We start from the raw sequence: 26,339 nt of genomic DNA on the forward strand, positions 1-26,339 counted from the left end.
ACATGGCATTTTCTAGCATTTTTAAATTTTCTATTTTCTACTTGTCATTTTATTGTATTTTTTCATTTTATTAAATTAAACTTCCACATTTAATGTGTAAGATACTATATATGTAAAATATTTATTAGAAAAAGTTTATATATGTAATGTATTCAATATATTAAAGTCTCATTAATTTTAATAATTCAAATTTTTCTTATTTTTCTTATAAATTCAAACTTTTCAAATTATTAAAATTTTATATTTATTTTTTTTAATTAAACCCATGTAATACATGGGTTTCACACCTAGTAAACATATAAACAATCAACATGCAACATGCAAATCTACATATCACTACTGCATAGCAACATTCCATATACCACGATACAAATCTAACAGATGGCTACAACATAACAACATCCTATATACCAGTATATAGATCTAATAGATCTCTACAACATACCAACATCCTATATATCAGGATACATAACCTAGTGGGCCGACATTGGTGCCTTCAACCCACAAGTATAGTAAGGAAAAACTCACGTCTCAGTCTGAAAAGATATATGGATATAACATCGTTATGTATACCAACTCTACAAGTCACCTCCAAGTGAAGCTTGGTGGAATAGTACTTCTAGATCCAAAGTGCTTTACTCTTCTAAGATGGTATCTTTTCTTTCTCCTTCCTTTAAAGACACCACAAAAACGCTTTTAAGCTTAAAATGCACATACAATGAAATAGGGTTTCCTTAGGACAAAAAATGAGGATGGGGGCTGATGAATGAAGGGGTCTCAAAGAGTTAAGGATGTTTAAATATGGTCCAAACCCTAAAAATTTGGGTTTGAGTCTTTGCCACGTACCCCCAACGTACGTGATCAAATCCAAATTTTCATTTAAATGACATTCATGACCAATTTGCAAAAAAAATCTCATACCAACGATCAAAATGTAAATAGCTAGAATTCGATACTGATGAAAACAGGATCTACTGAAGCGGTGTATTGATAACATACCATAAATGATTTCTTAAACACAATTTCAAAAGATGACCGAATAAATCGTTGATGTGTAAAAAAAACTTGTGTTACTAGCAATATTCGACCATGATGATATACATAATTTTAAATTCAATTCAATAATAAATTGGATAAAAAAAATGATTAAATTGCAAAATGGTCCTTGTGTATAGCTTAAAGTTGCTACTTTTGTCCAAAAAGTTTTTGACTAGCACCATCAATCCAAAACTTTTATTTTGTTAGGTGTTTAGTCAAAAGTGTTTTCAAAACATTTAAAATGATGAATATGCCCCTGATATTTACTTTTTCTATTTTTATATTACAATAATTAAAAAACAAATACAAAACTCTTTAACTGTTTATCCCCCCCCCCCCCCCCCCCCGATTCTCTACCATTATTTGAACCTGCAAACCATATGTCTATCATCATCGGAGCTCCGAATCCGAGAAATCAACGACTCTCAAGAAAAAGAGAGAGACGAAGTGAGGACCACCACTAGTCATTGTGACAAGATTAAGAATAACCAACATATTCAACACAAAACACACACATATTAAATACAAACAACCGTAAAACCCAAAAACTGATTCAAAGAAATATCAAATTACACACAAATCCCAAGTTTTCCACATTTAATCTTTTGTACATCTCAGAACTAACATATGAAATTCATAAATCAAAGGAAACAAAAGCCATAAATATAAAATGGTAAATTAAAAAAAACTTGTTTTTTCTTAAACAAATGAAGATTAGGCCTACCACACAAAACTCAAATGTAAAAAGGTATCCGAAATCAACCTCTCCACTATCAGAGTATTACAGAGGCAAAGTCGTTGCAAACTCAAGTCACAGACGGAGTTCGAAGTTCTACAGTTACATCGACATTCGTTATTGCTTCACTCCTTCTCCGGCAAGCCACATGTGTTTGTAGAAACCCTAGCATTGCCATCTTCATCAATGGTGGTCTAGCAATTTCCGATGGCAGTGGTCTGACAATCTCGAATGTATTTTGTTAAAGAGGGATATGGATGGGCGGGTTATTAGTGTAGGTTTTTAATTTGTTTTAGTTCGATAAATAGTAAAATAAATAGAAAAAGATGAAAGGTATAATTGTTATTTTAATTATTTAAAGAAAATTTGGATCAAAATTGCGATAAAATTTCTATTTTTGATCAATAGTGTTAATTCAAAACTTGTTGGACCGAATTCAATAATTTTCGAAAAATCACATATATTTTTACAATCTTATAAAAAAGACAAAATTGCAAAAATGGTTCTTGTGTTATGCATTTTTTGGGGTTTTGGTCCAAACTTGACTTTTTTGGATTTTGTAGTCCTTTTGGCCATGTTTGTACGTAGATTTGGTCCATCGTAAAATTAAAATGACTAAATTGCACTTATTATATTTATTTTCCATTTTCTTCTTTATATATTAAATAAAGATTCTCTGTCTCTTTCTCACTCACACTCACTCTCTCTCTCTTATCAGGTTTAATACCTAGAACTCAAAATCGACCACCTTCCTCTTCTTCAATCATAGACCTCAATCTATCTTCTCTTCCACCTCATTATTATGTCACCACCTCGTTCATGATTATCACTCATAAAACCCACCAACCTACATTCCTGAATCATCCCTCAGCTCTATAAAGAAGGTCGATTGCCCATATAAAGTATGTACAAAGAAGTCGGATCTCTGTATGTTATTCCCAAATCAAAAGTGAAACAAATAGGTTGTGTTTCTTAGAATTGGGTTTTATCACACAGGTTTCAGTATGGCTTTCATCTAGTCATCAATTGCAAGCATCCAATTCTCCTTTTTACTTGCCTTTTCGAAGCTTATTAGGTTATAATCAGAGAAAAGAGCAAAATCTGCACATTCATCAAAATTAATCGGTTGTTAAAGATTTTCTATGCTCTACTGGTTCGTTCGATTTGATTCCAGGATTATGCAAGATTCAAATAGAAGATATCTCTCAGGTGTCCTTCGTAGAAATTAGTTTTGACTTGTGCTGATTGTTCGTATCTTTCCCCTGCTTTTTCGTATTCTTTTTAGGAGAATTCGAATCCGATTTGCACTTGTTCTGATACTGATTCTTTGCTAGTGTTATCATCTTCTGTAATAACAATCGATTTTCTTGCTTTGTTCATGTGGACGTTACCTAGGTTGAACAAAGCTAAAGCGGACATTTCTTGGAATTTTGATCCAACCATGTTGAAAAGGTTCTGGGAGCTTTTTGTTGTGGTTGTATCTTCCATTGCTTCTGAGTAAATCTCCATTCCAAGTTCATGAAGATCTAAATATGGATCTGTATCGAATCCCACATGGCTCTTGAAGAGTCTTGAGAACTGGACAATCCATTCCTCTTTGGAATTCATGATTCCTTCTGATTTTCCCTCAAAAACAATGGGAAGTTGTTCATTTTGGAAGAGCTCGTATGTTGGTTCTTTATCTGGAGTAACTTCCACTAGGTAGAGTTTGAACGTACCTTGAGGATTACTTAAAGTTTCTCCAGATCTCACCTCAGGCGTTGATGGTGATTAGATCTCCTTCTCGATCTTTGTACTTGATGAGAGAGACCCCAAATTAGATAATTATTTTATTTTTCCATTTTTACAATTTTGTCTAAAAAAATTAATGGGCAAAAAAAAAAAAAAAAAAAAAGTTGATTACGGTCGTTAACCCGTAAACAAATAAATCACGATCAACGTAGAAGAAACGCGTCCTCACAATAATTAACATATATCGTCAACCCACACAAACACATTTAAGACACCGCCCGAATTTCTCTGTCACACACAAACACACACACTAAACCCCCTGTCTCTCTCTGGATCTCACCGATTCAACCAACCCCAACTCTCCCACCTGTTTCTCCCATCTACCTTTTTTTCTCAGCAGAAAATCCAGCTAAAAAGTGGCAGGGAAATCCGGCGAAGCAACGACAAGATACTCATCGATATGTGGCTGCGTCAACTTCAGATCTGATCGTTTTTCCACCGAAGTCTACAGATCCATTCCTCCACTTTTCCGATCACCTGTACCGGTTTCCTGTTGCAGATCATAAACGGTAAGGCCACCGAATCTGATTTAGTCTCAACCGATCTCAGTTGGCATTTTGATAGGTTTGAACTTTTAGTAAACTTTTGTAAAGTTAGTGAACCAACTGCATTTGTGATTTATTATTTGAATTTCATTTCGCTATTAATAACAATTAATGATCGTGCTTAATATTTTTGCCGATGATTAATGAAGTGTGTTCATTTTTCATTGTTTAATTTTATGAGAAGCTAATCAATTATAGTCATGTTTGCTTTAACTCCAATTTTTTGAAAATTTTAAAATTTAGTTGTGATTTTTTTTTTTTTTTTAAAGCCATGAATCTAGAACTCATAACACTTTTAGCGTCTAATTTGTGTACTGTTGATTTTTCAACTAATGAGATCTGATTCCGTGTGGATGATTTAATGCAATTTGTTTATGTTTCTATAGATCCGATTTTGCTTTCTAGGGTTTTTGCTGAAGAAGGATTGCAGCAATGGCGCCGACAACCTTGCGGAAAGCTATTGGAGCGGTGAAGGATCAAACAAGCATTGGAATCGCAAAAGTAGCTAGCAACATGGCACCGGAGCTAGAAGTCGCTATAGTAAAAGCCACCAGTCACGACGACGATCCCGCCGGCGAGAAATACATACGAGAAATCCTCCAGCTCACATCATACTCACGAGGCTACGTCAGCGCTTGCGTCCACGCTGTTTCCAAAAGATTAAGCAAGACTCGTGATTGGATCGTCGCCCTAAAATGCTTAGTTCTCATCCACCGACTCTTGAACGACGGCGACTCAGTTTTCCAGCAGGAAATCATGTACGCTACTAGAAGAGGAACCAGATTGCTAAACATGTCAGACTTCCGCGATGAAGCACACTCCAATTCATGGGATCACTCCACTTTCGTTAGAACTTACGGTTTTTACCTTGATCAGAGACTCGATTTGATTGCATATGAAAGAAAGCAAACCGGTGGCAGCAATGGAGATTCCGTGAGGTCCAGGGAAGATCAATGGAGATCTCCACCAAATCGCGGATACGATTATGACGATGAACCAGGGTATGGAAATATAAGGAAATCAAGATCTTCAGGAGATGTTAGAGAAGGATCTGGATCATCTCACGACAAGAAAGATACAAATACAACCCCTTTGAGAGATATGAAACCTGAAAGAATCTTTGGGAAAATGGGACATTTACAAAGGCTATTAGACAGGGTATTATCCTGTCGACCTACTGGTCTAGCAAGAAACAGTAGAATGGTTTTAGTTGCTTTATACCCAATTGTTCAAGAAAGCTTCAAACTTTATTCTGATATATGTGAAGTTTTAGCCATTTTACTCGATCGATTCTTTGATATGGAACATCATGATTGTGTGAAAGCATTCGATGCTTACGCAACTGCTGCAAAACAGATTGATGAACTTGTAGGGTTTTATAATTGGTGCAAAGATATGGGAATTGCAAGATCATCAGAGTATCCAGAAGTTCAAAAAATCACAGGAAAATTACTAGAAACTTTAGAAGAGTTTGTTAGAGACAGAGCAAAAGCTACAAAAAGCCCTGAAAAAAAACCCGAAGTTAAAGAAGAACCCGTTCCCGACATGAACGAAATAAAAGCTTTACCAGCACCGGAGATTCATACTCCACCACCGCCACCGCCACCACCAGTGGCGGCTCCGCCACCCAAACCGCAACACACTGGTGACTTAGTCGACTTACGTGAGGAATCGGTGACAGCCGACGACCAGGGAAATAGATTCGCATTGGCTTTGTTCGCCGGTCCGGCGAAAGGTGGCGCCAACGGAAACTGGGAGGCTTTTGGCGGTGGTGAGGCGGAGGTGACGTCGGCATGGCAGAATCCGGCGGCGGAGGCCGGAAAAGCCGATTGGGAGCTTGCGTTGGTGGAAACCACTAGTAATTTGGAGAAACAAAAGGCGGCAATGGGTGGTGGGCTTGACCCGTTGTTGTTGAACGGAATGTATGACCAGGGAATAGTGAGGCAACATGTGAGCACCACCAGTTTGAGTGGCGGCAGTGCGAGTAGCGTGGCTTTACCAGGGAAGTCATCCACAACACCGGTGTTGGCCCTCCCGGCTCCTGACGGGTCGGTTCAACCCGTGGGTGGTGACCCGTTTGCTGCTTCGTTAAGTGTCCCACCACCTGCTTATGTCCAGATGGCGGACATTGAAAAGAAACAACATTTGCTTGTTCAAGAACAGATGGTTTGGAATCAGTATGCGAGAGATGGAATGCAAGGTCAAGTTAGTTTGGCTAAAATCAATAATGGTGGATATGTTGCACCGGGTCAACCACCCATGATGCCTTATGGAGCTCCACCTGTAAACGGATCCGGGTACTACTATCCTACTTACTAAATATCTAAATACATTTTTTTTTTATAATTCTTATTATGTGTTACATATATTGTGATGTTTTTTTTTTTATGTTTCCACTCTGAGGTTTTTTTTTTTTGTTGGCATTTTTGTTGTTATACTATGTTTTTGTTAGAACACATGAGTAACTAATTCGATTATGTAATTATTTGCTACTACTAAGTACTAGATTATTCATCTGTTATTTTGTTATACTATCTTTTTTTATAAGTGATGAATTGATGCCATTTGGAAGTAACTTTATTCTGTTAGAGGGTCTATTGATATTGGTATTGCTTTATGCTTTTAGTTGGATAGAGAAAAGCATAAATGCTTGTTTCCTTAATGCCTAAGTATTCCTTCCCTTTTGGCACACAATTGATCTAATTTGTGTTACCACTTAGATTAATAAATTATGTTATTAGCCAAAATTTAGGTTAATTGAAGTAATGGTTAATTATTAGAAGCTAATTATACGGATTGAAAATGTTGATAAAATTATATATTCAAAGAAAAGAAAATGGCAGTCAAACTTTGACCACACGGTTCAAGCAAAGAATGAAATCTGAGTTTCTAGAATAAATTAAGCAAATGGTTCATGTGGTCCCTAAAATCATGCATATGTGGAATGGCTTGATGGCTAATGCATCTACGCTGTTAGAAAGAGAGTTGATGAATATCGAAGAATTTTGGGATATTCTAAAATTTTGTAATTTTGACCCTATGAGTAGGTGTTAAGATAAATAAGTGGTTGGGCTCTGTTTAAAATCCACCAGGAGACAAACACGAAAACTTGCTTTGTTCTATGTTCTATGAGACGAGGAATTTGTAGAAATGCATGCGTGAAAAAGCGATCTTATGGAAAACCAAAAACATCAACCGATATTATCATTTGAAGTTGCATAACCATAACACATAGTAAACCATAAAATGACCATAGAGAACAATGTCTTTGGAAGTATCACATACTTCAGGAACCTCTAATTCTTCAATAACACACTTAGACACATATATTCGCACATGTTCCGTGTAGAATTACATTTCCTTGTGTTAATCAAAAAACTTACACAAAAAAAAGCTATTTTTGTTGTGTCCTACTGCTAAAAGACCAAAGCCCAAATTGCCATGAGGAATCAAGAAATTACTAACTAACCTAGTTCTAGAGAAGAAAAGAAAGTGAGGAGAGAAATAAAAAGAATTGAAAGAAAAAGAAATGTATCTTTTGTGTATCCGAATAGGAGAGAAATGGAAGGAAAATAAAATATTTTGTTCTTTTTTTTTCTTTTCAAATCATTCCAAATCGGAATGCAAGTTAAGAGAGGAAGTGATCTTTCAATTATCTTCCATTAATGAAACTCGATAACGTTAACACCCTGTTCCCGAGTTCAACTTAACGAAAGAAAGGAAAAGAAATGGGTGGAAATGAGAAGAAAATGAAAAAAAATTAATGTTCCTGAGTTTCATTGAAGGAAGGACGTGGAAGGAAGTGGTGAGAAATTGAATGATCACTTTCCCTTGTATCTTTCATTCCGATTTGGGAGGATTTGGAAGAAAAGAAGAAAATAATTAATTTTCCTTCCACTTCTCTCCAACTCGGGAACACAAAAGAAAATTTTGTTTTCCTTTCATTTCTCTTTTTTCTCTCGTGACCTTCTTTTCTCTTCTTTTCTTTTCTTTTGATAAACTCGGAAACGGGGTGTAATTTCTTTTAATTTTTTTTATCACATTCATTTCTTTTCTTTTCTCTTGTTAAATTGAACCGAGGAACCAGGGTTAGACAATTTTCTACAAAAGTCTCATTATTTAGAGAAATTAACGATTAAGTCTCAATTTTTTTTACTAGAAAAGTCTAAGAAACTGGTAAATTTCTTCACTTTAGTCCCTTTTGACATATTCAGCAGCAAGTCATGGATCAAATTATTATTTTTTTTTCCAAAATAACGAGATATTTTTACCGATTTTCTCAAAAATTATATTCAAGGTATAAACATATTTTTATATATATTTTACATATTTATGTATTTTTTTTAACAAAAATTTAATAATTTTTATATAATTTTTTAAAATATTTTTTATATATTTTAAATGTATAAACGTATTTTTTACATTTTTATATGAATTTTTATGTATTTTTATTTATTTTGGTATATTTTTCATGTATTTATGTATTTTAAAATTTTTTTATATAGTTTTTCTACACATTTTTATGTATTTTAAATGTGTAAACATATATTTTTTTTAAATATGTAGTTTTTTTTTAAGTAACTTTATGTATTTTGGTATATTGTTTTTATGTTTTTATATATTTTAAATGTATAAACGTATTTTTTACATTTTTATATGAATTTTTATGTATTTTTATTTATTTTGGTATATTTTTCATGTATTTATGTATTTTAAAAAAAAATTATATAGTTTTTCTACACATTTTTATGTATTTTAAATGTGTAAACATATTTTTTTTACATATGTATATGTAGTTTTTTTAAGTAACTTTATGTATTTTGGTATATTGTTTTTATGTTTTTATATATTTTTTTTAGTTCAAGTTTCATTGTAAGCTAACTATTAGACTTTGTACATTAAGAAAAAAAAAACAGTAGAGTATTTCAAAACAAACATTTTTCAAAGACCCGCACTTGGCAATCAACACCATTTTTTATGGTAAAATCTTTTATTCTTTTCTTAAATTCAAATTTGTAGATGACTAAAGTTTACAAATATCATTATTGCTAAAGATCATCTTTGATTTTTTTTTAAGTACAATGTTTTTTTTTTAATTATAATGTTTAATAGTTAGTTTAAAATGAAGGTTGAAAAAAAAAAGAATAAATAAATACGTAAACAAATATACCAAAATGCGTAAAAATACATAGAAAAAATAGTTTCAAAATACATTTAAACACGTAAAAGTACATTTATATATTTAGAATACATAAAAAATATGTAAAAAAAAACTATATGAAAAACATTAAAAAAATACATAAATACTGAAAATATACCCAAATACATAAAAATATATAAAAATAAAACGTAAAAAAATATATTTATATATTTAAAATACGTAAAAAAAACAATATAAAAAAATAAAAACTTAAAAATACATAAATATATTAAAAATAAAAAATAAATAAAATTATTTAAAAACATGTTTATATATTATATACAAATATTGTGGAAATATATAGAAAAAATCTTATTATTTTGGAAAAATTAACGATTTGGTTCTATAACATGCTAAATAGGTCAAAATAGGGCTAGAGTAAAGAAATTTACTGATTTCTTGAGTTTTTTTATTCAGAAAAATAAATTTAGGACTTAATTGTTATTTTTTTTAAAATAATAATTTTTTTCTGAAAATTTAACAAATTACAAATAATACTAATAAGGGTAATTTCAGGTCAAATGATCCAAAAAAAGTTAGGTTGCAACAAATTGTCATATTTATTTTATTGGGCCCAACCCACTACCCTCCAAAGTAACAGCCCGTTGTCTCTTATTTTATATGTTTTTGATTGCCAAAACTTAGTATTATATTTGTTTCATATTTATTGTACATTTTTTATTTTAAAATTTTTATTCTTGCATTTTGTGTTTAAATATTTTTTTATATATAATACTTGATGCAAAATATATGAATGAAGTCTATTTTAAATGTCTTTTCATTGTTACAAGATTCCTTAAGTAATATATAAACACAAATAAAAATATATATTGTCAAAGTTGGAGAATGAAGACTTCAAAAATCAAAAGTAGACAATAAATATAAGACGAAGAGGGTATTTTTCATATCCTTGTTTTCCCTCTCAACATTATTTTAATATTGAACACTTTTTTATATGTTTGTTTAACAACATTTGTGGTCAAGAGTCTTTTTAAGATAATAATTAGTTTTGTGGATATCTTGTATGGTGTATATCCGATAGTTAGTTTTGAAGGTAGATAATTATCCTGTATTGTATACCCTATATATGTACTTGTTGGTTATGTGAATAACAGAAAAAGAAAAACCCTTCATACGTATTCTAAGTCTGTATGGTATCAGAGCATACCGTTTGAAACCCACATCAAAAACAAATCGAAGCACGAATAACCTCGAATCGCAATGACTGATAAGGATACCACCGCTCCTCAAGAACCTCGTCTCATCGTCCAAGATGCTCCTTTTCCGACGGGGATCATTCTGGACGAAACCAATTATCAGTTGTGGTCCCAACTGATGGAGATGAGGATTGGCGCTCGAAACAAACTTGGGTTCTTGACGGGAACCTCCAAGAAACCTGAATCCGGCGCGAAACAGATCGAAACCTGGCTAATGGATAATAATCGAGTCAAGAGTTGGCTCATCGATTCCATGAGTCCAACCTTGATCTCGACGTTTATCCGGTTGAACACGGCAAAAGAAATCTGGGACGCCGTGGCGAAAACCTTCTACGATGGAACGGATGAAACGCAGTTGTTCGAGTTAAATCGGAGATCGTTCAGCACGAAGCAAAATGGACGGCCACTCGCAGCATACTATAACGAATTGGTTGGAATTTTTCAGGAGATTGATACCCGACTAATGGGTCATGAAGATGAAGTTGATAAGATCGTATCCTTGAAAAAAATCTTGGGACGACTCCGAGTGCACATCTTCCTCGCGGGATTGGACGTTGAATTCAATCAAGCGAGGGGAGAGATCTTGCGTAAGGACCCTCCAATGGACCTAGAAGCTTGCTATGCTTTCGTTCGCAAAGATCAGCAACAACGATCTACAATGGAGGACGTGAAACGCGAGACCGACAGTGTCGTGAACTTGGCTACTCGGAGTCGCACCGTGAAGGAGAAAGAAAAGGAGAAGAGTTCCAACAATAAGAAGAATAATTTTGTGTGTACCCACTGTGGTGAAGAGGGACACTCAAAACAAAGGTGCTATGAACTAGTTGGGTACCCCGAATGGTGGGACTTCTCAAAGAGGCCACGAAGGAAGGTGGGACAGACATCCATGGCTACAACAAAAGGTGATGATGGGACTCCGGTTGCGGCACATACCGAGTCATTTAGTGATCACGGTAAGCCTACTATATCCCGATTTTTTAGTCATGAATGGGTCATTGATTCTGGCGCTACGGATCACATGACAAACGATCCTTCTATATTGGAAATTAAAACCCAACCAACACAAAGTTTAATTAAAACGGCAAACGGAGGATCGGCTGACGTAATTTCCGAAGGTTCAGCAAAAATTTCGGAATCAATGAATCTTGAATCAATCCTTGTTGTCCCATCCTTATCTTCAAGTTTGTTATCTGTTAGCCAAGTTATTGACCAACTCAATTGTTATGTCTCGTTTTGGCCAAATAAATGTTTCTTTCAGGATATCGCGACGGATCAGATTCTTAGCTATGGTACTAGGAGGGGCAGGTTGTACTATCTCGAAGAAGAAAGATTAGCGGAGGCGTATAACGTAGAAGGAAGAAACGAGTTAGCGTGGTTATGGCACCGTAGATTAGGACATTTGTCGTTTGGGTATTTAAAAAGATTAAAACCTGAATTATTTTTGAATAATAAAACATTTGATTCTAGTTGTGATATTTGTGAATTGGCTAAGCATCATAGAGTCTCATATCTTCCCAGTGAAAACAAAACAACAATTCCATTCATGAAGATCCACTCGGATGTTTGGGGTCCGGCTAAAATTGCAACCCCAAGTGGGTATCGTTATTTTGTAACTTTTATCGATGAATTCTCACGTATGATTTGGGTGTCGTTATTGAAAAACAAGAGTGAAGTACCGCATGTGTTCAAGGAACTATATCAGATAATTAAATCTCAATTTAAATGTGAGATCAAAGTGCTCCAATCCGATAATGGAGGTGAGTATGTTAATCAGGAAATGGAGGCATTTTGTAAGGCAAACTCCATTCGACATCAAACATCATGCGCCAATACTCCTCAACAAAATGGGCTCGCGGAAAGACGGAATAAACAAATACTCGAGATTGTAAGAGCATCTCTTTTCGACATGAAGGTACCCCGTCAATATTGGGGAGAAGCTGTGCGGAGTGCGGCATACCTAATGAATCGGACTCCTTCAAGAGTCCTCAATTTCAAAACACCTTTACAAGTAGTACACGAAAAACTGGAATTAATCATCGGACCCAATCTCGAACCAAGAGTATTCGGGTGTTCGGCCTATGTGCATAGTAATGATGGAAAATTGGAACCACGGGCCAAAAAATGCATGTTCATTGGATATGCTGATTACAAGAAGGGGTACAGATGTGTTGATCCGAAAAGTGGGAAGGTTTATGTTACTCGTGATGTTAGCTTCCATGAAAAAATTCCATATTTTACACCTGAATATTTCCCTCAGGGGGAGAAATCTAATGAGGGAAATATACAGCCCAATGAGTTGGGTCCATCCGGAAATGCGATTTATGAAGATGGACTAAGCGAGAATGGGCCGAACGACATAGGTAATGGCGGATCCGATTCAGGGGGAGATGGGCAAAACGGTAGTGAAGCCCAAACAGATAGTACACCAACAGATAGTACAACGAGCCCGATACCAAGCGAGTCTGATCCAAGCGAGCCTGTTAACGAGCCTCATCCAAGCGAGTCTGATCCAAACACGTCGCAAGGTATGTTTTTTAATGAGAACTCTAACGTGTATGGTGAAGTTGTGGGTGAACAGGAACATGAGACACCTGCGTCTAGGTATCCAGTTAGACGTAATAGAGGGGTACCACGTAAACAATATCAACCGGATCTAACATCGAAGTCTCGATATCCGATCAATAACTTTGTCTCGACGGCCAAGCTAGCCGACACTCAACGTTGCATAGTGGAAGAGTTATCATCCGTGGTGATTCCGAAAAACATACAAGACGCAATGAAACACCCTGAATGGAGAAAAGCGGTGTCTGAAGAGGTTGACGCTCTCAAAAGAAATCAAACGTGGGAAGAGGTGTTACTCCCAACTGAAAAGAAAACCGTAGGGTGTAGATGGGTGTTCACTGTGAAGCTCGATTCAAATGGAAAGGTGGCTCGGTACAAAGCAAGGTTAGTTGCAAAGGGTTACACGCAAAAGTTCGGTATTGATTATGAAGATACCTTTGCACCAGTGGCTAAAATTAATACTATTAGAGTCCTTGTGTCAATTGCGGCAAATCAAGACTGGCCACTTAAGCAGTTCGACGTGAAAAATGCTTTCCTCAATGGTTATCTAGAAGAGGAAGTGTTTATGGATCCTCCTCCTGGAATGAATTATGGCGGCAAGGTGTGTAAATTGAACAAAGCACTATATGGGCTGAAGCAATCCCCTAGGGCGTGGTTCGGAAGATTTTCAAAGTTCATGAGAAAGATCGGGTATAAACAATCAGACGCAGATCACACTTTGTTTGTGAAGAGTTACGGTGATAAGGTCACAGCCCTAATCGTGTATGTGGATGATATGGTTGTTACGGGCAACGATCCAGACGAGATTAACACACTACAAGGTTTGTTGAGTCGCGAGTTTGAATTGAAGGATCTCGGGGACTTACGGTATTTCTTGGGAATTGAAGTTGCTAGATCTAAGCATGGGATAGTAATGTGTCAACGAAAGTATGTTTTAGACCTTCTTGCAGAAACGGGAATGTTGGAGTGTCAACCGATTGATACTCCTATAGAAGTGAATCATAAGCTTACAGAATCGACAGGTCAAGTTCCAACCAATAGAGAGAGGTATCAAAAATTGGTCGGAAAATTAATCTATCTTGCACATACACGACCGGATATTGCATATGCGGTTAGCATTGTAAGCCGTTTTATGCATGCTCCTAGTGAGAGTCACATGAAGGCTGTTTTCCGGATTCTACGTTATTTGAAGTCGTCGCCGGGTAAGGGTTTGTTCTTTGGCAGAAATGGAAGCGTAGAAGTTAAAGGGTATACGGATTCTGATTGGGCAGGAGACAAGTCTGACGGTAAGTCCACGTCAGGTTATTTCGTATTTGTTGGTGGTAATCTTGTAACGTGGCGTAGTAAGAAACAGAAGTTTGTGTCGCGCTCGAGTGCGGAGGCAGAGTTTCGAGGTATGGTTCACGGTGTATGCGAGTTACTTTGGGTCAAACGGGTGTTAAAGGATCTGGGCATAAATGTGAAGGGTACTATGGAGTTATTTTGTGATAATCAAGCGGCTGTGAAGATAGCGAGTAATCCAGTTCAACACGATCGGACTAAACATGTTGAATTGGACCGGCATTTCATTAAAGATCATCTTGAGAAAAAGACGATTAGTCTACCGTATGTGAATTCGAATGAGCAGTTAGCTGACATGTTAACCAAGGTTGTGTGTGTGCGAATATTCAACGACTCTTTGGACAAGCTTCGAATGATCGATATACATTCATCAGCTTGAGGGGGAGTGTGGTCAAGAGTCTTTTTAAGATAATAATTAGTTTTGTGGATATCTTGTATGGTGTATATCCGATAGTTAGTTTTGAAGGTAGATAATTATCCTGTATTGTATACCCTATATATGTACTTGTTGGTTATGTGAATAACAGAAAAAGAAAAACCCTTCATACGTATTCTGAGTCTGTAACATTCTTACGGTTAATACGAATTTCTTCAATTTCAAACATGTTTTAACCAACCTTGTTAGAAACAATTATTATGTATTATTGATAAACACATTAGATTGCCTAACTCATAAGGGCAAAGAAACTAACTCAAAACTATATATAAATATTGCTTCACTTTGCATGCTATAGTCTCATCCTTCGAACTTACTTAAACAAAAGTAAACATTGTTGTAAGACCCAAGGGTGTGACACGACATACAGTTAGGCAAGAGCCAATGGAGCTTGATGCACATCGCCCCTTTGAGCTTGGCATGCCAAGTTTGAGGCCCTAACTCAACAACTTCTTGCCGCAAAATATTTTAAGGCGTTGAAACGTTTGGTTGTGAAAAGTTTTTCAATTCTCCATGAAATTTAATGAATGAAAATGAAAATTTTGAAAACACATTTGGTTGATTCAATTTTCAAAAAAAAAAAACCAAAAAAAAAAATCCAAGCAAATATAAATTTTATATTTTCTGAATTGTATGTAAATTAGACAACGTAATTTTTTAAATTTTCCAAAGTTTTCTAAATTTCTAAAATGAAAAATGAAATCTCCATCGATTTCAACCAAACATATTTCTTAAAATTTTTATTGAAAACTGAAAATGAAAACTCAATTATATTTTTTGAAAACGTTTTTTATATAAATAAAAACAATACTACCAAACTCAACCTAGATCATTTGAATTCCTTATGTGACTACGACATAACTATACCCTAATGATGTTTCAATCTAAATTTATAGTAGTTTTTTCTCCTAACATTGATCATATCATAAACCATAGATAAAATAAATATAAAATTTTAACTTATTGTTTCATTAACTTTTGGTACAACTTGAATAAATTTATAATATGTGCAACTCGATATGAAAAAATGTTGTCTAATGCAACAATGATGTTATCAATTGATGCATTATCAAGAAAAAATGAAAAAAAGAAAAAGTTTAATTTTTAATACAAATATAGAATTTACGCCATGTAAAATATTATATAAATTTAATTGGTATGTGAATACACAAACAATTCAAACAACATTGTTTGTTTTATCATTGACCAACTCTACATGTTGAACCGACGAATTGTAATGTCTAGATATGAAATCATTCCACGAGAAGCTAAAGAAATATATTATAAGTACTCTTCCAAAAAAAAATTTATAAGTTTAATTGTCAAAACCTAAAATATTTATATTTTATGTGCTTTGTTCCAAAGTTTTATTCCATTTCATCTAAAAATGGTATGAGTTACCAAAATTATAATGTGGTTTTCTCATGAATTTCATAAATTGTGAGTTGTCAAATGAAATTGCTTCTTGCATCACTTAATTCGTGAATAGTTATCGTTGATCTTGCAAGAGGTCTCCAATTTTTAAAGGGCCTCCGAATTTATAAGCAAATATATAGTAATGGTTTTGGTATTTTTCACATTAAGGAAAGTATATGTATCCGAAAAACATATGTTTCTTATATAAGGTCAACCAAACATTATAGATTTCTATAACACTCATAAAAAAATAAACCATAACAAATCTAATATCAGTGTCAATAGATTGTCAAGTAGATTTTAGGGTGTAGGGGACAATAGGCTTCTCAAAGAAATGTTGGAATATCATCGTAATGAAGAATCAATTGTGGATGAACATAGAGAAGAAGTTGAACGTGCCAAAAAACATAGATGAAATTCATTAAGCTGTGGAAAAACCTAGAGAATAAGTTCATGGTGTTGTGGAAGAACCTAGAGAATAAATTGAACTATAAATGTGAGAAGATATGCCTTTAATAAATGAAAAAATAGCCACATTGAATAGTAAGAGTGATGACAAAGAAGATATTATAATAAATATCTATGATCATAGAAACTAAAACATGTAATGAGTTGAAACTTGCTGCTGTGGTAGTGAACTTACGAGATGTTATTTAGCAACTTTCGGTTTTGCATTTATAGGTAGTAAATTGATTTAATAATATTTTATAAGAATTTTTTTATAAGGTTTTACTTTTTTTTTTCGCACAAAGCCTCCGAAATATCAAAATCGGGACTCGTTGTCATATACTACTAACTAATGCCCTACCCTAGTCGATAGTTTCTTTGTGTTCGGTCGAAAGCTTGCTTAAGTTCTTTGCAAGTCATCCTTATGATTATTATAATCTGCAGATCATTGTTTTATGCACCTCTAATTATTATAATCAACAAATCATTGTTTTATATATATATATATATATATATATATATATATATATATATATATATATACCCTTAAGGTTATATAAGCTTACGTACCCAAACTCACTATACTATATCGTTTTGTATCATATAATACATTCTAATTGTCCAATGTTTTTATAATTTAACTTCTAACGTAATTACTTCCATGATTTGTATAAATTACACATTTATCTTCCTCTTACATGGATTTCATTTTCAACTACAATATATATAGCCTAGTAGGTGTTCGGCAAAAACATGTGATGTAAGAGAAAGATAATAATAAAATTTCGAAAATTTTGAAATTAAATCAAGCTAAGAGTTGAAGTTTAAGAACATTATAATGAATATATCAAACAAAATGACATATTATGGTGTGTTTGGGTACGTAAGTTTATATACCCTTAAGGATATATTCACTTTTCCCATATATATATATATATATATATATATATATATATATATATATATATATATATATATATATATATATATATATATATATATATATATATATATTACAACACGATCTAACTAGTACTCTTATTTTAGAATTACCATTTTAGTAAAATGAATTATTTTGATAACACTTGATTCTCAATTAAAAATACATAAACTAATGTTCCTTTTGAAAAACTGCCTTGCATTGGCACCTAATCTAAAATTTCCATGCAAGTTGTTGGATTATATATACTTTAGGAAAACTTTTAATTAGTCAACATTTAGCAAGAATTTAGCTTTTACCTTTTCATCCATCATACCAACTTTTTTTTTTAATGAAATTGTAACATTTACTCCGCATTAAAAAATACATTATATTTCTCTAGTTAATATTAACTCTATAAAATATTACATTTGTTCCGATTATAAATAATTATTAACAATCATCTTAAATATCTGTTTTCTAATTAAAGTCTTCGAACTTTTTTTGAATGGCAGAGATAATATTAACGAGCTAGCAAGGCGTTAGAAACCATTACAAAGTACAAACAATATTAGGAAAAATGCACCAGTTAAACCTAGGGGTACAAATGAGCCAAGCTACTCGGGATAGGATCATTAAAAACTTGACTCGAAACCTTTAGACGAGCTCGAGCTTACTATTAAGTTCGTTTATTAAACGAGCTCGAGCTCAAGCCTATGTCATTAAGCTCGATTAGGCTCGCGAGCTTAAACGAGACTTTATATAATATAATTTATTATTATTATTATTATTATTATTATTATTATTATTATTATTATTATTATATATATATATATATATATATTAAAATAAGACATATTAGGGGAATTATGGATTTAGGGTATTTGTAAACGAGTTTCTTAACGAGCTCGGACTTCATATAAATTAAACGAGCCCAAGTCGAGTCTGGCCAGGCTCGGGCTCGGCTTGACTCGTTTGCACCCCTAGTCAAACCAACTTAACAAATTAAAACTATCTCCATGCTTTAACCAACCAAAAGACAAAATTTGCACCTAATCCGCCGTTCTAAAGAATCGCCTCTCTTCTTGAAAATAAGATAATTTTTAGCTTTCCATAAGCATCATAGAACCAAATAAGACAGACAAAAACAACTTACGTCTCCTTTTATCCTCATCTAGGTATTAGCCATCGAAATCAATTATGAAAAGCAATTTGGAGCAACAAAATTCAGACCATACCAGGAGCACAACCATTGCCATACCCTAACTGCAAAATCATACTTAAAAAAAACATGGTCAACATCATCAACATCCTTCAAGCATTAATGGAATAAAACAAAATTGATGTGCACTCTCTTATGAAAGAGATTAGTTGCCAAAGGGATTCTGTTACACATAAGGCTCCACACAAAACAGTTTACTTTTAACCGAACCAAACTAATCTGATCAAAAGTGTAACATCCAGAAATAAATGGTATGTCCTTGAACCTTTAAATTGGAATTATTGCATAAATAGTCTCTTAAGTACGTTGGGCGTACTTAAGTGTACGCTTAGCGTACTAAGTCCCTTCTTGGTCGCGGATGTTTGGAGGTACGCTGGGCGTACCGTGAGCACGCGTGTACACGCCAGGGATCAAAAACCCGAATTCTTGGACTTGAGGCCTATATAAACGACTTTAAGCTCCTTGGACTGAACCCTAGAGAGCCTTCATTGCCCTAGAACGTCATTACACTTCTGGAAGCTTTGAGAGATCATCTTTGAGCCTTCAAAGTGTGCATTTGTGGTCTTTAGTGTCCATTTAAAAAAAAGATTTGGTCAAGCAAGCTTGGATCGAGTGGGTGCTTCAAGATCTTGCATCATAATCATCTTACAGAGCTCCTAGAGGTAAAAAGCTTGCATCTTTCCTCTTTATTCTTTAGATCTAGCTAGGGTCTATGTAGTTGGTCCCTTTGATGAACTTTGGACCTCATTTGTTGGCTAGATCGTGCCCATTCGACAATAAAGTCATATCTAAGGTCCTTAAGCCATTTAGGAGCATAAAAATAGGATCTTGGTGGAGGTCTTGACCTTGTGCATGAGTTAAAGACTTTGGAAAGGTCTTAATGATGATTTTGGAGGTATAAGGGACATGCAAAGACATAAAGTTAGCAACTTTATGCCTTGGGACGTGTTAATGAACTCAGATCTAGATTTTGGACGTAAAAAAATGGAATATTAAGCACTTAATGAAAATGCTTAACTCAGACTTACACCGGGCGTCCTTTGTGTACGCTGCGCGTAGCCCTTGAAAAGCCGGTACGCTGAGCGTACGCAGGGCAGTTTGGGTTGTTCCTGTTTTGGGATGACGAACTTTTGGGCCTCATTGGGTTGTTGGGCCTAATTGGATTCTGTGAGTTAGAGACCTTTTCCTTTGTTTGGGCCATGGACTTATCAGTTGGGCCTTATTGGGCTAAAGGGCCCATTAAGGATATTGGACTTAGACTTTTGGGCCCATTTGCAAAGAATGGGTGATTGGGCCTTTGGGGTAGGGTTTAAAGGTTGGGCCCTTCCTTGGGGTAAATTAAGGACCAATCATTGATTATATTATTATTGTTATTATTCAGTTTGGGAGGTTGCGGATCATTAGGAGGACAATATTCATATTATTTGGACAGATGTGAGTCTTCTCACCATACCCATGGGTCTACGGCACCAAGACCGGCCCATTATGTGTTTATGGTATTTGTGTAGTCTGTGATTTGATATGATATGCGATTCTATGTTTTGCATGAAGACCCAGAGGGGAGCCCGTAGCATTGGATGTAAGACCATGTGGGGTAGTCCATGACAGTCCTAGGTAAAGACCATGTGGGGTAGCCCATGGCATTGGATATAAGACCATGTGGGGTAGCCCATGGCAGTCCTAGGTAAAAACCATGTGGGGTAGCCAATGGCATTCTTGTTGATTTATGTATGCATGGCTTATGCGATATGTTTGTAGCTTGATTTGCTACTAGGATATGTGTATGTGTAGTTTGGGGTATGCTCTGGGGAACTCACTAAGCGTTTCGCTTACAGGTTGTTGATTTGTTTCTGGTACATGGAGCCAAAGGGCAAGGGCAAGGCGTGATGGCGCGGCGTACACTCTATTTCTCTTTCTCCAATTTGTTTGGGGACACTGTGATGATTTATATAATGTAATGGATAATGTATTTAAACTAAATGTGGGATCTCATGGTTTTACGTAAATGTGTTTATTAAATTAAATGAAAAATTTTTCTTGTAAATTTGGGTCGTTACAAAAAGTACTCGACTCCTCCCAAAGATAACCTCCATCATGCACATCCTCAATAAGTCAGTCGAGAAATCACCATTAGTAGTATACACCAAACTCCAAGAATTGATGGCAGAGGATAAGGAAATATTTCCAATTTTGCCCTATAGCCCTTAATAAAGAAACGACTCATTCCCCCTTCTATGATATTGACTCCACCCACAAACTAACTCCACTATCTCATCATACCCGCCTCTAGACAACCTATCCATAACTCTATAGTTCTTGTTGGATATAATTCGATACAACTCTGGAAATACATCCTTAAGAACAAAACCCTTTAGCCACTTACCTTTACAAAAAAAAAAGTATCATTCCCCAACCCTACCTTTCTCCTCACAGGTAAATCCAGGCTAACATTCCACTCCTCCAAATCAGATTTGATGTTATCAATAGAATATCACACACCAAGAAGCAAAGCCTTAGCAATAGGCTTCCTGCAATGTCATCTATCTTGTGTCATGCTTCAAAGTATAGTGACCAAAGACTATTTCTAATTGTTTTTAGCTTCCCTATCCACTTGGCAAGCTTTGAAACCTTGATCAACGAGATAATGTTTGAGCTTAGTAAACGAGGCTCATGAAACCTATTTTAACTCATAAAGAGCTTTATGTAGACGACAAACGTAAGTGGGATGAGTTGGGTCTTCAAAGAAACGTGTATGTTTCATGTAAACAACCTTGTTTAGATCATCATTAAGAAAAGCGTTGTTAACATCTAGCTATCTAATAGACTACCTATGAGAGATGGTGATGGAGAGAACAAGGTGAATGGTTGTTGGTTTGATGACAGGGGTGAATGTTTCAAAGTAGCTACATTCGTTTCTTGAGTGAATCCTTGAGCTACTATACGTGCTTTATGTTGTTCAAAGGTACCATCCGATCGTCTTTTAATCTTGAAAATCCACTTACAACTGATGACATTTACGTTAGTAAGACAAGAAACAATAGATCATGTGTTATTCCTCATAAGAGCATCATATTCAGATTGCATAGCATGTTGCCAACATGGATGTTTAATATCTTGAGAGAAAAGGTGTGGTTCAAAGGTTGATGTGTCGGATAGAGATGTATGGAAAATTCAATGTTTGAGAGAGTTGGTTTGTGGTATGGGTTAACCATGCTATGAGTGTTACATGGATTGAGTCGATAATGAGAGGTGGATGGTTGAGTGTGTTTGGCACGAGAACTGATGGTAAGATTTTGATAAGGCGGAGTACGATTGGTAGGGTTTGTAGAGGGTGGTGGAAATGGTTGGGTAATGGAAGGTGTGGAGGGAGAAGTGGAGGAAGAGTAAGTGAAGGGTGGTGTAGGGTCTAATGGTGGTGATGGGTATAAAAGTGAGGCAACGTGAGTTAGTAAGTTAGAGTTAATATCAGATGGAGGGGAAGAGTTGATGAGGGCGGTGCAAAGACTGGGGGTAAATAGGGAAAGACAATTTCATTAAAAATAACGGGGAGGTTATGATTGGTGGAAACAAATGTATCATTTGTGTGTTGTACTATAGTCGAGAAAGATACAGTGGAGGGATCAAAAATCTATTTTGTGAGAATTATATGGGCGTAAGAAAGGATAACACAAGCAACCAAAGGTTTTGAGGAAGGTATAGTATGGTGTTTTGTTGAATCAAAGTTGAGAAGAGGAATGATTATGTGATTGTGAAGATATGTTGCGGTTTTGAAGGCATGCTCCCAAAAGAGTTGTGGAATGGACGATTGTGAATTGTATTGTATATGCTTCATAAAGAGTACATCAAGTAAGGATGTATCTATACGACACTAATTTAACATTATACATAAGATCTGGTTCTCTTTTTGATAAAGAATTTCGTTTGTGCCCATTAACCCCATTCCCTCCCAAGCTTCGCTTTTTCTCTTCGCCCTTCAATTTCCCCTGTTGGCGCTGCCATTTAGTCGGTTTCTTCGTCGGCTTCCTACGCACTTGCATGTCTTCTTCCTAAGGACTAAGGTCTTTCTCTGAAATTGATTTACTATCTAGTTATGAACTTAAAATAAAAAATCTTTTTCTTTTCCTTATCTAAAATCGATTCTGGATTTTGGTATGAAGTTGAAAGCTTTTTCTTTTCTGTTTGCATGCATATTCTCAGATTCTGGAACATTTGTTCTCAGTGTGAACTATACTTTCACCTACTCTTAAATTAATCTTTGATCATGGGTCCATGCACTCATCTTTACTGCCATATAAGATACTTGTTTATGTACTTAAATTTTGCGTGCAAATTGTTTGTTGAAATGCTTTACTGAAATTCGATATATGTATTATGGTTGATGTTATTTTATTATCTTTTTAGGCAACTTACATTTCAAATATGAGTAGGTATTATTCAGCTTATAATATGTTTGATGTGAAAATGATACACTTTTTAGGGAATTACATGTATATAAACAAATCTTTAAAATTCCGTTCATTGCACTCTAAAAAACGCTTTGGCTTCTTGGAATTGGATATTTGTGTTTTTATATAACGTGACAATAAAAGATTACTGGTGAAACAGCATAATATTGAGGCATTTACTTATAAGATGTTTTTTATGTTATTGTTTGCTTGATATATTTATATACTGCTATCACATAATAATTTGATATATGTATTGCGGTTGATGTACTTTTATTACCTTAATGATTATCAATAAGATCTAAGAACGTTTCGTAGATTAATTTTCTGTAAAACCATTATTTACAAATTAATGTAGCATAATATTTTCGTTGTCTTTTGTGATCTAATTGTTCAAGTATCTTAGATTACAATAACCATAAAGTAAAAACATATCCATCACAAATGATTGTGTATAATGAAACTTTGTAAACGTTTTAATGTCCCCTCAGAAATGACATAACAATATATCATCAAAATCAGAATTAGCATGGTCAATTTCATGCATCATTGGGAACATAAAATAGATAAACCAACGAAAAGTTTGTAACTTTTTATTGCAAAAAAATTAAACTTTGAAAAAACAGAGTTAAAATAGCTCAAAGCTCAGATAAAACACTAAACGTTGTAATTCCCTGACCTTAAACAAATTAAAGTCTCATAGAGCTGGGATTAGATAATGTCATCATCATTGCAATAGCAATAAACAACAAAAATTAAGAAGAAATAATCAAAACAAAAAGCTCAGATAAACATGAACTAATTTTAATCCACAACCTTAAACATATTAAGGTCTCAGAGTGAGCTGGGATGCAAGTTCGATCTTCATCGCAAACAGCAATCAATAAATGAAACTTATATTCGATCATGTAAAGAAGATACAAAAAGGATCAGACTAGCTTTCTAGGCTGCATTATGCATCAAATCAAGCAATTAATCAATTGCTCTCAGAGCCCAGTGCAAACTTCATCATCTCCGAACAATTTCTTATTTTTACGAAAATAATGAATCATTAGAAATTAGTTGGAAGTATAAAGAACTTCTTTTGAAAGGATCCTCAGCGTAAATGCTTATAGCTGTCATCAAGATGTTAAAATCAGGTCTCAAAGATATCATGCCATCATTGGATCACCAAAATATGCTTCGAAAATACGAAAAACAACATCAATTCGTAATGACAAATCGAAAAACACACAAAAAACGTAGATAAATTGATGAATTTAGCGGGAGTTTATTAGCTGCGCAATAAATTTATGCCTCTAGTCTTGAGGACGTATATCCAAAGAAAAATCACATCAATTAATACGATTTGTAAAGGATTTCTCACAAAGAGGAGAGAAAACTTTCAGATATCTGCTATAGCAAAAAGGAGAAAAGAAAAAAATCAACAAAAAGGGGCAAATTTAGAGATACCAGTGTAGAAACAGATGAATGACTTCGTATCGTTGGAATATTGTGGATCTGTGGAATAAACCCTTACAGCTTCAGTTTATATAGTAGTTTCATGAATTTGGCGATTAGGGTTTTGATTTTTTGGGCAGTTTTTGATATTTTATGGATTTGGAGCACGTAACTGTGGCCCAAAATAGAGAATTAAATTAGGTTAATTAAAGTATCGGTCAAACTCCTATAATTATTATTCGAATTTCACTCTACGGATTGTAAGTTTGTAATTGTTTGCTCAAAATAATATATTGGAAATCTCCGATAAATTTCTAACATTTTAAGTCAGTTTATTTACGGTTTAATGTTAATATTTATCTTTTTAATAGAAAAGTCTGGATTTTCTAATTTTATATGATAATTTGTTATTTTTTGTTAAAAAAAATAAGAATTGTTTTGTTAACTTGGACAAAATATAAAGTAATCGAGACTTTTCAGTTCAAAAAATATAAATCAAGATTAAAGTATAAATTAGCTTAAAATATTAAGATTTTATCAGAGATTTCTCTTTACAGAAGAAGAAGAAAAAGAACGAAAGAAGACAATATGGTTTTTTTTAAAGAAACTAGAATGATGAAATGGCAGTCAAACTTTGACCACAACCTTATAGGATAAACTTTAAACACACGATTAAAAACCAAATCCAAGAGACAAACACATATAAAATTTGTTTTGTTCTATGTTCTATGAGAGAAGTAATTTGTGGAAGAATATAAGTGAAAAAGTGATCTTTTGCAATACCAAAAACATCAACCGACATTCTCATTTGAAGTTGCATGACCATAACACATAGTAAACCATAAACTATTGTCAACTTAACTTGTATACCAAAGACATTACCAAAGTACAATATCAAACGAAAGCAATCTTCACACTTCCTCAACTTTTCTTGATTGCATCTTCCTACTCTAAAAAGGCCATAGAGAACGATAACATTGCAAGTATCACATACTTCAGGAACCTCTAATTCTTCAATAACACACTTAGACAAATATGTTAGCCCATGTTCTGTGTACACTTTGATTTCCTTGTGTTAATACTTAATACACAAACTTGGACAAAAAAATGACACCTTCATCATTTCTTAGGCTAAAAGACCAAAGCCCAAAAGTCCAAATTGCCACAAGGAATCAAGAGATTACTAATGCTAGTATTGGGGTTAATTAATTTCACCACAGCTGGATCAAATGACCCACAAAAAGTCAGGCTTCAAATTGTACAAAATATTAATAAACTATCATATCTGTATTATTGGTAATGTAAAGGCCCGTTGTCTCTTCTTTTTTACCCTTTCAACACTATTTTAGCTCTGAACGAATGCCATTTTTTGTGAATAGAACTTGAATAAAGAACTATGCACTCAAGAATACGATATTGTGAATAAGTCAAGATAGGAGAATAGAGAACGTTTTTTACGATGTATTGGAATTACAATCAATACCTACTTATACTAACTCCAGAGGCCATTGAAACAATTTACGTTTGTTAAAAACTAATCGAAAAGTTTGTTTTTCAATGTTTAATGTCACCTCAAGAATCTTT

General features: G+C 34.3%; 1 protein-coding gene, 1 long non-coding RNA gene and 4 other non-coding genes across 7 annotated transcripts; 1 reads left to right on the forward strand and 5 right to left on the reverse strand.

Moving 5' to 3' along the window:
* Positions 1–3,763: 3,763 nt before the first annotated feature.
* Positions 3,764–6,639, forward strand: LOC145001300 (ENTH/ANTH/VHS superfamily protein). 2 transcript variants are annotated; one of them, XM_078960670.1, is made up of 2 exons: positions 3,764–4,074; positions 4,497–6,639. In XM_078960670.1, the coding sequence occupies exon 2, from the start codon at positions 4,543–4,545 to the stop codon at positions 6,427–6,429; it is 1,887 nt and encodes a 628-aa protein (XP_078816796.1). In that variant the 5' UTR covers positions 3,764–4,074; positions 4,497–4,542; the 3' UTR covers positions 6,430–6,639. The 2 variants fall into 2 exon arrangements, with proteins under 2 accessions (XP_078816796.1, XP_078816797.1); XM_078960671.1 differs by having other exon boundaries at positions 4,516–6,639.
* Positions 6,640–22,660: 16,021 nt separating this feature from the next.
* LOC145001302 (uncharacterized) lies at positions 22,661–24,924 on the reverse strand. Its single transcript, XR_013661537.1, has 2 exons — positions 24,768–24,924; positions 22,661–24,495 (listed from the first exon to the last, which is right to left on the reverse strand). It is a non-coding gene; the product is annotated as an uncharacterized LOC145001302 (long non-coding RNA).
* Positions 23,796–23,872, reverse strand: LOC145003503 (small nucleolar RNA snoR53Y). The gene has a single exon (XR_013661973.1). It is a non-coding gene; the product is annotated as a small nucleolar RNA snoR53Y (small nucleolar RNA).
* LOC145003704 (small nucleolar RNA snoR69Y) lies at positions 23,953–24,050 on the reverse strand. The gene has a single exon (XR_013662151.1). It is a non-coding gene; the product is annotated as a small nucleolar RNA snoR69Y (small nucleolar RNA).
* LOC145003510 (small nucleolar RNA snoR118) lies at positions 24,242–24,331 on the reverse strand. Its single transcript, XR_013661979.1, has one exon. It is a non-coding gene; the product is annotated as a small nucleolar RNA snoR118 (small nucleolar RNA).
* On the reverse strand, positions 24,408–24,482 carry LOC145003699 (small nucleolar RNA R66). Its single transcript, XR_013662146.1, has one exon. It is a non-coding gene; the product is annotated as a small nucleolar RNA R66 (small nucleolar RNA).
* Positions 24,925–26,339: the final 1,415 nt, after the last annotated feature.

The sequence above is a fragment of the Lactuca saligna genome, chromosome 6, assembly GCF_052625555.1.
Source record: "Lactuca saligna cultivar CGN05327 chromosome 6, ASM5262555v1, whole genome shotgun sequence".
Taxonomy (NCBI): Eukaryota; Viridiplantae; Streptophyta; class Magnoliopsida; order Asterales; family Asteraceae; genus Lactuca; species Lactuca saligna.

What these genes read in the sequence shown, in the direction of transcription:
- LOC145001300 (XM_078960670.1), top strand. Translation starts at nt 4,543, where the DNA reads ATGGCGCCGACAACCTTGCGGAAAGCTATTGGAGCGGTGAAGGATCAA.